Genomic DNA, 15,978 nt, shown 5'->3' on the forward strand with positions numbered 1-15,978 from the left:
CACATGATGAGTGAGCAGATGTTTTTCTTACAAACTATTAAAGCAATTGTTGTTAACCAAGTCAAACCACAACTGCTGCATACTTTCAGTGGAGTATGATTTTAGGGGACACGCACACACCCACAGGGCTGGATCAACCTGAAATGGCTCTGGTTTGGGGCCCCAGACTCAGGGGCCACCAAAGCCCCAGGTTCATTTGGTGATTGAACTAATGCAAATTGTTTAAGGATGCAAGTTCTTAATTATTATCTTTTTGTGGACCTGTGTTGTCAGGATCAAAATATAGGGAGTGAGTTATGTTATACAAATGATTCACGCATGTTAGCCAATAAAAACAAATAGCCTTCTTTCTTGCAGTCTTGTTAAACTAAGATAGTGCTGCTTGACTGCGGTTTCATGTTTATCCTTCAGAAATGAGACTAACCAAATCATCAAGGCACCTATAGACAAGCAACTTTTCTGTTCTGCGAGGTCAAATTACAGTTTTTTTCCATAAACTGGTGGCTTTGAAGAAAGTATATAAGGATATCAGTAAAGTGTACATGTATACCGATAACGTTTCTTTTAAGTGGTTTAAATATAATTTGGTGCCGCCCCCACCAAAAGCAGTATTGCCATGCCATAACTCTGGTCTGTTTCTCCGAACAATGGGCATGAATGACAACTGCCATCTGCTGTTGCTAATACACTAGATATGTGCCTCATACAATCCCACTTCTAGACTATCGCTTTGTTTTATTAAAAGCTCTGCCGATCCAGGTGATGTGTACGTAGGAGGTTGTGTGTGAATGATCTGAACCTGTTATGTTGCAGGTTTAATGTACGAAAAAGGTGTTCATCTCTCACCTGCCCACAACACCAAGCATTCCAGCATTCATAGTGTTTAACTGCACATGTGCATTTTAATGAAATGAATTGACATTACACATATAATGGTAACATTATATGCATATAAAAATCATATGCAAACGTTTTAGTTGGTAGATCAGACCCACTTTTACTCCTTCAATCAATGCTGTGACTATAAAAACATTTATCACTGACTATCAGACTACTATAAACCTTATTTTATATAAACTGAATTTCTGACCAATTTTTTGATTCATAAATCTGCTTGTATGTTTCAAATCTTTTGAAAACATTTGTTCTGAGGTCAGGTGATCATTATACAAAATGTACAACAGATTTGTGTTAAATATATTAAAATATAGGCTAATGTATTACGTTTCTATCTTAATCTTCACAGACATTTTACAGATATTTCTGGGATATTCTCGCCAATGTATTTTTTTTTAATAATTTGACAGTTTTCTGATCTGATATTTTACAAATTTTTCTTTGGGATATTTTACTGATAACTGATTTATTGAAAAGTATAAACATTTTTGAACAGTTTGAAATAAAATGCAATATAAACTTAACAAATGACAGAGTTACTGAAGATAATGAACAGAAAGAAAGACTCAGGTGGGCTTGAATGCTCTTTGCTGACCAAACCATCAAATGTATCATTACCGATGTTGAGCTATTTATATTTAATTGACTTCTCAAGTTTAAAAACAAGGCTGAGTCAGTGTGAACCTTTTTATTCAAAAATATTTGTATTCAAAAATCTTATCATCTTATTGTACCACTCTCAGGACTAAGAGATCCTTACTAAACTAAGAGAAGAGGAGGGGTTAAGATCATGTTTTCATGAATGACCTTCCTCAAGTGGATTTGTTGCCATGTGACTGTAGTGTGCCAGTAAATGCAATAATAACTTTTCTGCCTTTTTAAAATGTGCTTTTAGAAATATTATGTAAGATACTATAAACTTCTCTCAGACTTATGAACTATTTTTTGTGAATTACTCTCAGACCAAAATCATATAGTTATAAAGTAAAGTAAGGACTGCTGACAAAAAATGAAAATATATTCTACCTAATAAATACTATAGGAGAACATATTTTTTGTTCACCAGATATGTAATTCATTAGAAACATTATTGATGTTGATGCATTTTTAAATTTCATTTTGCCCCATCATGGCAAACTTGAGAAAATAGCTCAATCTAGTGGAAAATAGATACAACTACAGTTTTGAAGCAAGGGCTCAAGATTGAATAACTAATGTAATACATTGCATAATTTATGACCTTGCCAAAATATATATGTTATATGCATCAACACAACCCAAAATGATCATCAAGTTAAAACATTTCTAAGTCAAGAAATGTCTTTAGTGCTGCATTACAGTTATGTAAAGGATCTCAATGCTACAAATTGCATATGTCCTGTAGGAGGATTGCCAAATGAAAAAGTTTCTCTCCTCTAACATAAATATTAAGAACAATTTTAAATAAATTATAAGAAACCTTTTTGAATCATAAAACATAGCCTCAATGTTAATAATGTAGTTCTGCTTCTAAGTGACTAAGGGCCATACCTTCTCCTTAAAATGTAATTAGATAAGATTACTTTATTGTCATTACATAATGCAAGCAGAGTGTAACGAAATTAAGAGGGTCTAACCAGAGTGCAAACAGTCAGTTATATACACATCTATCAACAGTCTGGACAAAATAAATGATACAAGTAAAGGTATTTTATATGAACTTTAACATTGCGCCCTCTTGTGGCTGAACAGATGAATGTCAGGTACTGCAGTTTTGTATAACCAGCTGCAAGCCCCGCCCACCTGGCCGTGTTCTATTGGTCAATACTTTCCCATATACATACCTGATTGGACAGCATGGGCTGTTCGTCACAGTTCCCGGAACTAATGAAAATATCGTGTCAGTGTCCTGTCTTCATCTCAACAGTTCAGTAAGTACCTCTAAATGTTTATTTAAAAGAAGTCTGAGACTGTTGAGTGAGTGCTTGAGGAAGGAATTTCAATGATACGTAACATTTGTATTCAAACTGTCTCCAGATATGCCGGTGTCTCCTGTTAAAACGCGCATCCCCCTCACCAGTTTGGGTCATCTCATAACAGAGGTGAAGGTAAGCAGAGGGTTTGACTTTTGCATTTCCAGCCTGCAGTTTTGGGATGAAATCAAACAAGGGCTGTGAAGTAATGGAACGAAAATGCATCTGTTAAGATTGACAAATCGATTGACTTAGCAAATATTGAGTTATTTGCATTCCCCTCTTATCGTAAAGACCTGTGTGTTACCATTTGCTCTTGCATTTTATTTTTTATTTTCCTCTGATTTTAAAAAAACTGGTGAAGCCACTTTCACTACCTGAAAGAAATATCCTTTCAGATTATATTTAGCTTGATCATAAAATCTTAGATAAGATAAAGGCCTTTTGATCTCCAGAAACGACATTGAAACAGTCTAAAGGTAGAAATATATATAAAGTATAATAAAACAAATGGTTGTTTGAGAGTGTGGACTTTAAAAACGTTTAAAATAAGGACATGGCATTATAAAGTGTTATATATGCACACTTTAATACAGGTAGTAGCCTATAAACATTGTATTACAAAAATAATTAAAACTTGGATTTAGTAGACCATTGAAGTTCTAGTTGAGACCAGCATCAGTCTGTCCACCCTGCCTGGGAAGATTGTATTTATTTCAGGAATGCAAGGAAGTCATAAAAAACTAATTTCTGTCTACATGATTACTGTGACAAAAGTAATTGTTAATACTGTATATTAGCGTGATGTCTCTAGAAGATTTGCTAATAAAGGCTGATATATGTCAGATTCCTCTTACCCTTTTTTATTGTATGTTTGGTGTCTTTTTTTGGAACATAATTTCACTCATTTTTGTGCAGAGGGATTGCTGAGGGAGGGAAAGAAAGGAAAGAAACAAAAGTGATTTAAATTTTAAGAGGCACTTATTACATGATATTATCATATGTGTATTTTTAGCATCATATCAACAGATTTCTTTTTAAAGTATCACGTTGTCCCTCTGCAAACGTGTGTCAGGCTCACTAACGCTACCAGCAGATACGTGTGAGAGGCTCTGGTAGGTGGAACACTTCTTAACATTTGGACAGAACCGGTAATGCAGCACTCTTATCACCTCCAACCTACGTTATGCAAAGCTTATCCTCCACTGTCATGAGTGGCATCAATTGTTCCATCCAGCCTTCGGCAACAAAAACAATGTAGCACATGTGAGCTAATGTTGTATATTATTGCAAAAATATTCTGTATTTACATCCTAAACCAGCAAACAATGATGTGATTATGTTTAAACATCTAGTTCTTCTGTAAGAAATTCCCTTGATCAAGACTAACTTTCACTCAATGTGTGTCTTCTGCATTTGTCTGCTAAAGTTCTAAATTGATTTACAATTTAAATTCACAATAAAAAAAGAGTACAGCTGCTGTTTTCTAAATGATTTGAACAGCCATCTAACTCAGCATGCTCCAGTCAACAATGTATATTAATAGTTTAATCTTTTTCCTCTCTGTTCTGATAATACCCACTGCAGAATAATTCAGCGTTACTGAGCAGAGCCGCCTCATCAGCACTCTGCTGGCGCCCCTGGCACACTTCATGCAAGTGTAATGTTCATAATGGGAATTATTCATCTTTTCACATGAGTCCTTATAGTCTGCATTCTCCCCCTCATGTGCTGTGATTCACTTGTTCCACATGAACACTTCACTGCATGGATTCAGTGTCCTTGCAATGAAGTGTAAGACAGTGTTACAAGAAGACAAGCATAAATTACTTTTTGACAGAGGCTACTTTTTTAGTTTTTATTTAATACTTTTTTATTGTGGTGTAGCAAACATAGATATCCTCTAAAGCGGGTTAATCTTCTGTATAAAACACACCTTTTTTAAATATGCATTCAACAAAAGTTACTTGACATGCTAAAGAGTCAGCTTTAGGGGTGATGCTGGTTTTGCTTATGCCAAGCTAAAGGTCTCCTGTTGCAGCTTAATATTTACTGTAAGGACATGAGAAAGTAATCAATTTAGCAAGATAATAGGCATTTTCCTGCAAATGTCCGACCAACATCCACATAGTACCAAGTCCATTTTAAATGCTAGCTTGAAAGAGAAATACACTTTAAACACATTAAAGGTCCCCTATTATACTGTTTTACATCAATATATTATAGTTCTCAGATATATACAAACATGTCTTTGAATTGTTTGGCTCTAAATACCAAACAGATCATTGCAGCATCCCATAATCCCCTCTGTTTCAGCCCTGTTTCTAAAATGCTGATTCTCTGTCTGATACTTTAGATGAAAATAAGGAGCCACTCTCCACGCCCCTCTGAGAGATATTTGGTTAAAAAGAACACAATGGTGCTCTAGGAGGAGATTCGGGTGATAAGGGGGGAGGTTACCTTGGTTGGTTATTGGCTAATGGTTGCACAAGCCAAAAAAACGTTATGACATCATTAAGTGGCCAAAATCTGATCATCTCATTTTCAGACAGGTTTTTATATAAATGGATCAGGACAAAGAGTGAGTGAATCTTTTCTCCTGAAACTTTCAGAAATTCTTTACACAGAGGGGACACATGTTGATGTATAAAAGACATGAAAAAGTGGATTTTTCATAATAGGTCACCTTTAATGTTCACATGATTGCCATGCTTAAGATGAACATGTGTCCGTCATCATAACTGCCAGCAGTTATGAAAAAAGTCAAGCTTTGTTGTGTTTTTGTTGCATCTATTTGAGAATTGAGATATTGAATTAATAAATAAATATATCAACTCAGCATTTGCAATCAAAGAAAAAAACTACAAAAATCTTCAGCCAAAGGAAATGGCGGTGGTGGGTCTGGAGAAGGAGCTCTGTGCTGCCAGCAAGTCCAAAAGATTAGCTGGAGCTCCGGCTGATGAATAATTAATAATAATAATAATAATGCATTTATTTTATAAGGCGCCTTTCAAGGCACTCAAGGTCGCCGTACAACAAGGTTAAAAACAATTTTTACAAACATAGTTAAAAGCAAAACACAGTTTAAAAACATAACTACTAAAAACATACAGCTTATATAATTAAGTGTATGTGTTTGTTGAATGTGACATAAACCAGTTTTGCAGTCCTTTTTCATCATGCCACTCAACAAACCGCTTGTTTCAACACGCAAAAGTATTTGTCTCAGCATCTCAAATGTCACTGACACTTAATAGAGAATTTTGTTTCACATTCATTTTGACTCTGCAAAGCTCTCACACTATCTGGGCTGGCATAATGGTGTTGTAAACAAACCGCTTTCATGAAGCACTTTTCTTCCTTATTGAACAATAGTTTGCATTGTCACCCGGCAACAAAAACATTTGCACATTGATGGTGAAAACTTAGGGTTCAGTCTTGTGATCATAAAACTACAAACGACGTGTTTAATGGACAACCTGTTATTTCTCCTGAGCCACATGCAACCCAGGGTTTATTGATGTTGTGTTTAGTTTTGTGGGTTTAACCTAATTTTTCCTTCATTTTGACTTGGGGGTTACGCTTTACGATATTATTTATGTCTTTGAATGTACATTGAGCCAACTTTCAATGAAATGTTGTTTGTAAACTACTTCACTATGTTTTTAATCTTTTCAAAACTACATTTGTATCATTATCCTGACAAATGTGCAAACACATCAAGTATTCTGGCTGCAGGGCTTTCTCTTATTGTCTTTTTTCTTTTGTGTGTGCGTTTCAGAAGCAGCTGTTTGGTATTGAAGCCCCTGCTTCTTCGGAACTGACTGGTTTGAGGAAATACTTTAATAGCTACACTCTGCAGGGTCGCAGAAATGTACGTAATACACACAAATACACAGCACAGGCTGCATTCAATATGAACTTTTTAAAGTTTTTGCATATCAAGTCCCTCAATCAGAAATGTGTCCTCCTCTCTCTTGCAGTATGTCTTGGCTACTTATGGCGTCCTTGCTCTAACAGCAGCTGCCTACTGGATGCACCGACAACACAAGAAAGAAAACCAGGCGCCCAGCTCCACAGCCTGAACATCAAACATTGTTTTCACTAATGATTAATTATAATATGAAGAAACCGAAGGCAACGATGTGACACTACCTCTGAGTGTGAGGAAGTTTTAAGCTTTGTTAATAAAAAGCTTTGTGAATGCTCAGCACTGATGGATCGTTATTCAGAGATATAATGAGAAGTCAAGCTAGTAACCTGTGTGTGTGTGTGTGTGTGTGTGTGTGTGTGTGTGTGTGTGTGTGTGTGTGTGTGTGTGTGTGTGTGTGTGTGTGTGTGTGTGTGTGTGTGTGTGTGTGTGTGTGTGTGTGTGTGTGTGTGTGTGTGTGTGTGTGTGTGTGTGTGTGTGTGTGTGTGTGTGTGTGTGTGTGTGTGTGTGTGTGTGTGTGTGTGTGTGTGTGTGTGTGTGTGTGTGTGTGTGTGTGTGTGTGTGTGTGTGTGTGTGGCTGAAGAAGCTAAACTAACAGTTATTTATTTATATATAATGTTTTATTCACCCAGTTTAAACTAAGAATTACTCCGATGATTTTGGAGACTAAACAATACCTACTTTTTTTGTTAACCAACATAATTAATTACTAGATAAAATATTATCATTCGAAAGTTATATGCTGGAAAAACCTTTACACTCAATTAATGCATTTAAATATTTAAACCAAGTGTTTAGATATATAAATAAGTGGCTTATAAACTGCATGTAATGTAGGCTTGTTTTGGTGGGGCTCAACTGTCATTGACGCTTTCCTTTTGACCTCCTTTCTAGAAAAGTAGATTAGAATGCGAGTAATTAGAAATAGCCTATGCCAAACACGTTCCATCGTTTTAATCTTTCACATTCACTTTGAGTGTTCAGATTGCAAATTCTGTCAATTTCTTATTCATTTCATTATACATTTTTGTGAATTTATCAGACATCGAATGTATAGGCTAATATTGCATATGTTATAAATTACATTTTAACACAGACACACACACTAAAATGCACACACACACACACACACACACACACACACACAGTACTGACAATCACGTGATTTAAAAGAAATCCAAAAGCGAAAGCACCAGCACCTGAGTGCGTGCGTGTGCCCGTGAACGTGCGTATCCATGTGTTCGGCTTTTGTGCGGGCGCGTGTCAATGAAACCGTCATTGTGGAGCATGTAACAACCAGTAACAACAAGTAATTAAGTGTATTAAAGTCTAACGGATGACCATCCTGCGATTTTAGAGAGCAGCCCCGCCCCCCACATTTCAAACCGAAAGTAAAACTGTTTCTCCACAAAGAGCTGCGACCTCCCGGCAGGGACATGCCGATTGAAGCTCACTGCTGCCCGGACTCCACACGGCTCTGACGCTCAGTCACTGCAGGAAGGTAAGCTTTGTGCTCCATTCATGCATATTGAATTTAAATTTCCTGTGTGCCATTAATGACAAATGATAGTCCTTCATTCATCTAAACTCATCAAAACTATAATCCCGAAACAGACTCATTCATCTGAATTGAAGGCTCTTTCCTACTGTATACAACTATAACTGAGATTTAATGGTTGATATAAAGGGACAAATTAACCAGTTTACATTTCTGTTAGTTATGGAAAGCTAGACATCCTCTCCCATTGTAATTTACATCTCGTCACCTCATTAAAATGTCATAAGGTGGAAACACAACATTATTTTTTAGTTTCTTTTTTGCACTTTTTGTGTCCACTATTTGTTCTGAACTCTTGAAGCTCTTGCATTACTTTGGACACACTATTTCACATTTTGCTTTTGGTGCAGCTCACTGGATCTTAAGTGAAACAATGACTATGAAGCTGGATTGCTGACAGACAGCTTTAACTTCGGGGAGTTAAAGGTCCCATGTCATGGCCATTTCTAGTGATCATAATTCCATTGCTGAGGTTTACTAAAATAGATTTATATTGTGCAATTTTCCAAACTCACATTGGTTTCTCATACAGCATCTCTGTATAGTGTGTGTCCTAAACGGCTTGTTGGAGCTCCTGCCGCCCCCCTCCCTATGAGCCCATAGTGGCCGTCTGCGAGACAGCGAGACACAGCGAAACCCAGCCCAAAACCAGCCCGAGCAAACACACACACACACACCCGCAGCCTGGCTGGGAGTTTGTGTATGTTGTTTAATGTATTTTAAAGCCCTATAAACTAAGTTATAGTAATATAGGAATATTAAACTGTATTTAACTGCCGTTCCCCTAAATAAAAGTGAAGTGCTTTAAAACATAAAAGCAATATATTACAAGAGCATTTTTTCAGAAAACTGAAAAAGAGACAACACAAATTTGTATTTTACATGTATTTTTTTGCTTTTAATAACAAGCCACGAAGTACAATTATTTTGTGTTGTATTAACTTGTTTAGTGATATGGAGAAATACACTTTTTCTTTCGTTGTTGAAAGTGAAAGCATATTCTCTGTCCCAGTAATTGATGATAATCAGGTTTGTGGTCTATCACGTAACCTGATTTTGCACACAGACACAGAGGAATGCAAGTTTTGCAATAGTATGCAGTTAATGATAATGTTATAGTAACACTATCTAACGTTAAAGGGGTTGCTCTGAGTCATGATCCAAGAGAACATTTTAACCAGACTCTCCAGCTTTACGCAGCTTTGTAGTGAGTTTCAGCACAGGACCACAACTTCTCTCTCACTACTTTTGTAGTATCATTTCCGATTGCAACAGACAGCTGTTTTATATCTCTTAAACTTACTCTACACTGCTTGCACCACAATGCACTGCAACGTAGTTTATGATTCATATTATTTAGGCTGTAACAAGCAAGACTGCAAATAAACGATCGTTTGGCTCTGTTACTGCTGGACGTGTAAATATGCAGCTGCTTCCTGATAAGTTTATCATATCTTTTTAAAGCTTGTGTCACCCCAGTGTGGCAGTGGGAGTTGTTAAAATGGGAAGGAGCAAAGTGAAGGAACAGCAGCTATCTGGAGTAGATGCTTAGAAAAAAATAAGCATTCAGACAAGGATTACAGTTTTTAAAAAGTTGCATGGGAAGATTAAACTGCCAAGAAATATATATATTAAATAATCCTCATTGTGTGAACTTATCTGGCCAGGGCTTGCATGTAACAGACATTCATTTACAGTGGGGGAAAAAAGTATTTAGACAGCCACCAATTGTGCAAGTTCTCCCACTTAAAAAGATGAGAGGTCTGTAATTTTCATCCTAGGTATACCTCAACTATGAGAGACAAAATGAGAAGAAAAAAATCAGAAAATCACATCGTCTGATTTTTAAAGAATTGATTTGCAAATTATGGTGGAAAATAAGTATTTGGTCAATAACAACAGTTCATCTCAATACTTTGTTATATACCCTTTGTTGGCAATGACAGAGGTCAAACGTTTTCTGTAAGTCTTCACAAGGTTTTCACACACTGTTGCTGGTATTTTGGCCCATTCCTCCATGCAGATCTCCTCTCCAGTGATGTTTTGGGGCTGTCGCTGGGCAACAAAGACTTTCAACTCCCTCCAATGATTTTCTATGGGGTCTGGAGACTGGCTAGGCCACTCCAGGACCTTGAAATGCTTCTTACGAAGCCACTCCTTCGTTGCCCGGGCGGTGTGTTTGGGATCATTGTCATGCTGAAAGACCCAGCTACATTTCATCTTCAATGCCCTTGCTGATGGAAGGAGGTTGTCACTCAAAATCTCACGATACACGGCCCCATTCATTCTTTCCTTTGCACGGATCAGTCGTCCTGGTCCCTTTGCAGAAAAACAGCCCCAAAGCATGATGTTTCCACCCCCATGTTTCACAGTAGGCATGGTGTTCTTTGGATGCAACTCAGCATTCTTTCTCCTACAAACACGTCTAGTTGAGTTTTTACCAAAAAGTTCTAATTTGGTTTCATCTGACCATATGACATTCTCCCAATCCTCTTCTGGATCATCTAAATGCTCTCTAGTAAACTTCAGACGGGCCTGGACATGTACTGGCTTAAGCAGGGGGACACGTCTGGCACTGCAGGATTTGAGTCCCTGGCGGCGTAGTGTGTTAGTGATGGTAGCTTTTGTTACTTTGGTCCCAGCTCTCTGCAGGTCATTGACTAGGTCCCCCCGTGTGGTTCTGGGATTTTTGCTCACCGTTCTTGTGATCATTTTGACCCCACGGGGTGAGATCTTGCGTGGAGCCCCAGATCGAGGGAGATTATCAGTGGTCTTGTATGTCTTCCATTTTCTAATAATTGCTCCCACAGTTGATTTCTTCACACCAAGCTGCTTACCTATTGCAGATTCAGTCTTCCCAGCCTGGTGCAGGTCTACAATTTTGTTTCCGGTGTCCTTTGACAGCTCTTTGGTCTTGGCCATAGTGGAGTTTGGAGTGTGACTGTTTGAGGTTGTGGACAGGTGTCTTTTATACTGATAACGAGTTCAAACAGGTGCCATTAATACAGTTAACAAGTGGAGGACAGAGGAGGCTCTTAAAGAAGAAGTTACAGGTCTGTGAGAGCCAGAAATCTAGTTTGTTTGTAGGTGACCAAATACTTATTTTCCACCATAATTTGCAAATAAATTCTTTAAAAATCAGACAATGTGATTTTCTGGATTTTTTTTTTTTCTCATTCTGTCTCTCATAGTTGAGGTATACCTAGGATGAAAACTACAGGCCTCTCTCATCTTTTTAAGTGGGAGACCTTGCACAATTGGTAGCTGACTAAATACTTTTTTGCCCCACTGTATATGTGAAAGTCCCGCACTCCAGCTTTAAACTGTGATGATGTGTCAATGTTGTGTTCACAACTGGTGTCCTTTAATTTTAGGTTTAAGAGGATGCGAAAGTGCAGTAAAATTGAACATTTAGTCTGTGATTATTCACCTTCTTGTGTTTCAGCTAATCAAGTTATTCGATGACAGATTGCTGTGCCTCTGTTCCCCTGTAAAACTTTGAGACAATGTTTTTAAAACCTGGATTAAAGCAACAGGGAGTCTGAGAGAGAACGGAGAGGCAGATGACCGACCAGAAAGGAGTCAGGGATGGAGGATCTGCCAGTTACAAAAAGAGAAACTCGTGCAACAGGTGGTCAAAAGGAGGATTCTCCTTTGTAGGATGGTCAGAGACAATCTTGATAGGAAAGTAGTACAGAGCAGAAAACAGAACCATGCAGCAGACACGCAGAACCAAAGCCAACCCCCCGAGGAACCTGCAGCCCCCGAGGAACCTGCAACCCCAGAACGAGCCCAGAGCCCCGAGAGAGTTCAACCCGAGAGCCAAGAGCCGACCGAGAGGCAGCTCGATTTACTGCTCTGGCAAAAACTCAACTCAAAAGGAGAACCAGGAAGCTTGTGCCAGGTTAGTACTCAATGTTTGCTCACTGTGGCTTTACCGCTCTGGGATAATGATTTTTAAACAGTGCACAGATGGCTGGAGAGAGATAAAGTCCAAAATCAAACAGCAGGATTTCATTATTAAAGGTAACATCAAAGAGGGGAAAGAATACAGATTTGTCTGTAGTATTAGGGCAAAAGCACAAGTATAAAGAAATAAGTAAAATTACTAATTTAGCAAAATTACTTGTTTTTAATTTTGTTTTTTTACTGTTCTGATGAATTAATAATAATAATAATGGGTTTCATTTATAAAGCACTTTATATTTGACTTCAAATCCCGAAGTGCTATAAGCAGTGAGCATGAACAGTATAATACAGTGATGAATGTATATAATACATTCATCACTATCATTTTTCAGCTGGTAAAGAAGAAGCAGGTTTTAACTCCTGGCGGCTAAATGTTATTATTATTTTATGATAACATATCTAATTTCTTTTATGAATTATTTATCAACTGAACCGAAAGTGAATAAAGCTGATATTATGGCGGTATGCATGCTAAAATTAGTTCCAGTCAAAGACTATGAAACTATGAAACAATGGTAAAAACGATACAGTATACTGCTGGAAAATCAAAACCTGATGTTTCTACTTTGTTTCACACAAATGGAGCTGCTGCATTGAATTGGCATTTGATAATCAGGAGTTAAAAAACAAACACACAAACTCTCTGATGTTTTTCTATCTCATCGTCTGGAATTATTTTCAACCGGAGTTTATCTTTGGACTTTGAATGTTGATATGGAAACTTTTCAGCTTCTTTTTTGTCGCTTTACAGCGCTGTCTAAAAACAGGACCTCTAATCTACATGTTTTCAGTTACCATGTGTCTAAAATACTGCACTGTAATTTATTGTTTTTAGTATTATTAATATAACACAAGTATGATTATTCTTAAAATATAGCATCTTTCAAAAATAAATATTAAAGTATGTCCATTAGTAAACTTTGATAGGATGGCACAAACTGATAAACTTAGTTAACCTATCACTGATTGTACTGTTAATACACAAACTACTTCAAATCCATTTTAGTTTCTGAAACACCGCAAAGAGTTTTCTACTTTATTGTCTTTCGTCTGTGACTAAGAACTATTTTGGCATTGACTTCAAACATGTCTACTTCTGTAGCCACTCCCTGGAGCGGATGCTGAGAGCTTGCCCTCACACCTCCGTCCATTCAGCAGCGCAGCAGAGTACAGATTAGTCAAACACACCTACCAGCAGCTCCGACACAGCGGCTACTACTGGGGATCAATGCCCATGGAGGAGGCACACGCAATACTCACACGGGCCCCAGTCGGTACCTTCCTCATCAGGTAGCCTACCTCTTACATCTGACAGTTTTAGTGTTGTTTCATCAGTTCAGCGTTGTTTTTTCTGCAACTTTTTATGCCGTTGTGTTGCTCAGGTGTTAGTTTAACAAGTGGATTTACATCTAAATGGGATTTAGTTAGTTTAAATAAGGATTAATTTAAAGCAAATGTAGCCTGCATATTATGTTGAATATATATTTTGATTGCAGCTGCATTTATCATAACTTTTGATATATCCAGTTCAGTCTTATTTTAACATTAACAATTGTGTTCACTTGACATATCTCTGTTTCGATATAGAAGTTCAAAATTCTTAGAAGAAAAAAATTAAACATGCATTTTGATATACTGTCATCCTGTGATTTCCTGTACTACATGTCATATAACAACACGGTAAGAGTAAACAGCATTAAGTGCCCACAAAGTGACTGTATGTATGCTGCTGTGTTGCAGAGACAGCGGCCAGACGGATGTTTTCTTTACTCTCAGCTACCAAAGTGACGACGGCCCGACGAGTGTCCGTGTCCAGCTGAACAACCTGATGTTCAGTCTCTACGGCAGCACCAGGACTTTTGATTCATTCTTTGCTCTGCTCACTTTTTACACCGGCTCATCCTGTAAACTGACCTTTCCTTATCGTAAGCAGCGTCCGGAGCACCTGACGCAGATGTGCAGGAGGGCTGTGATAGGCTTATATGGAGTAGAACATTTAAGCACCTTACCGGGACTCAGTCCACAACTTAAAAACTATGTTCTGTCGTACCCCTGTTGTATATAGATTATGTTTATGTTGTAAGGTAAACAAATATTCTGTATTTGTGTTATTTTCAATTTGATAAATAAGACAAATACAGCCTAAGTATTTTATCTGCAAATTGTTAAAAGGTTATTTGCACACATTTTCATTTATGCATTTTACAATGTACTAGTAGTTCATATTTTTTCAAGTTTTTCCTCATTTACATTCAACAAATCCTGTGTAAAGGGCCGTCTACACAAAGAACAATATCTATTACAATAACTATTTATATCCTGTATTAAAAATCAAACAATGTGCCGCCGTATAGCTTAGTTGGTAGAGTTGGCCCCCTGTGGAGGACCCAGGTTCAAAGTCCATTTCACTTATCAACGCTTGTGTGTCTCAAACATAACTTAAAATATATTATTTTGTATTTAACAAGAGCAAGAAGGAAATTCACATACTTGAATCTGTCATTTCTGAACAGGAAAATGAAACTGAAGATGTAATGATTATGTAGCTCGTTATGTAGATGCAGGTTATTTGTGAATAATTAGGCCTCATATATCTTGTTAACATAATGGCATGCTTTTTTACCTCAAAGTAAGCTTTGCGTTACTGTTATCGAGAATGTTATCGTTGATCAGTGCAGATGCTCGCATCGTTGTTTTATAGTTGTAGTTGTGGTTGTTGTTGTGGCTGGCCTAAACTGCTTCAGTGATACACCAGTTGTAACATCCATAAAAATGTACAAGTGCTTGTGCTTCTGTTTAAAGCTACATTAATTGATGTTTGGCCACTAGGGGGCAAAAAACATCAATAGAAGCCAACATGTTACCATCGTAATATGTTATGGCTGAACAATTAGCAAACCGTTATTTGCTAACAGCCTCCTGAGGACTAAGATGTTAACAACTTCTCTTTTTCAACTTGATTTGAACAGAAGCCACGAGCCGCCATGATTGCAATTATGCTTTTTAATCCTTTTATCTCGCAGTTGTGAGTCAATTATCTCGTTATGTCAGGACAAAGGAGTATTTTTCTTTTCATAATGTGTTAATTATCTCATTATCTTAGGAAAATAATAAGTAGGTTTCTCTCGATAATTGGACACATAGGAAGCAATAGAGTTTTTTTGGAAGTTATGGATGAATCACAAAATTAAAGTATATAACGTAGCCCATCTTCTAATCGGGCTAATTTGCACGTTTAATATAGTAGACAGTAAACAATATCAGCTGGGTTACGTCTTCTGAATATCATTTATGTTATACAGGCAACTTTTTGATCCCATTTAGTATCCAGCAACTCCTAAATAGTATCTGTGTTTTTGCTAACTTTTTACTAGTGAGTTACTGGCTTCTAAGTTGGTGTTAATGAGAGCACCAGAGACTCAGTAAGAAAGTAAGTCAAACAGAAACAATCTGCTATAATACCTCATTCACACCAATGCAACTCCGGTTCAAGCTCCGTGCTAGAGCTTTTCAGGTTCAGAACCGGTTCTTCGGTTTATCTCCAGCTCTTTTCACACTGCCCAAAGTCCGACTGGTGCTGCGTCATCGTTTGCGTCATGACGTAACCGGGTCATTCCTAGCATTCGGTGCCATTTCAGCTAGGGTATTCAAAAATAAAAAACATAATTTTC

The 15,978-nt window shown here is 37.4% G+C and overlaps 2 protein-coding genes across 4 annotated transcripts; both read left to right on the top strand.

Moving 5' to 3' along the window:
- The first annotated feature begins 2,737 nt into the window (after window positions 1–2,737).
- Window positions 2,738–7,059, top strand: atp5md (ATP synthase membrane subunit k). Its single transcript, XM_079662844.1, has 4 exons — window positions 2,738–2,807; window positions 2,914–2,984; window positions 6,631–6,723; window positions 6,833–7,059. Exons 2-4 carry the CDS (start codon window positions 2,916–2,918, stop codon window positions 6,932–6,934), a joined length of 264 nt encoding a protein of 87 aa, XP_079518970.1. The 5' UTR covers window positions 2,738–2,807; window positions 2,914–2,915; the 3' UTR covers window positions 6,935–7,059.
- A 952-nt stretch (window positions 7,060–8,011) lies between these two features.
- Window positions 8,012–15,978, top strand: socs1b (suppressor of cytokine signaling 1b). 3 transcript variants are annotated; one of them, XM_079644497.1, is made up of 4 exons: window positions 8,012–8,281; window positions 11,784–12,242; window positions 13,410–13,597; window positions 14,048–15,978. In XM_079644497.1, the coding sequence occupies exons 2-4, from the start codon at window positions 12,000–12,002 to the stop codon at window positions 14,370–14,372; spliced, it is 756 nt and encodes a 251-aa protein (XP_079500623.1). In that variant the 5' UTR covers window positions 8,012–8,281; window positions 11,784–11,999; the 3' UTR covers window positions 14,373–15,978. The 3 variants fall into 3 exon arrangements, with proteins under 3 accessions (XP_079500623.1, XP_079500625.1, XP_079500624.1); XM_079644499.1 differs by having other exon boundaries at window positions 11,869–12,242; XM_079644498.1 differs by lacking the exon at window positions 8,012–8,281 and having other exon boundaries at window positions 11,603–12,242.

The sequence above is a fragment of the Notothenia rossii genome, assembly GCF_949606895.1.
Source record: "Notothenia rossii genome assembly, chromosome: 1".
Classification (NCBI taxonomy): Eukaryota; Metazoa; Chordata; class Actinopteri; order Perciformes; family Nototheniidae; genus Notothenia; species Notothenia rossii.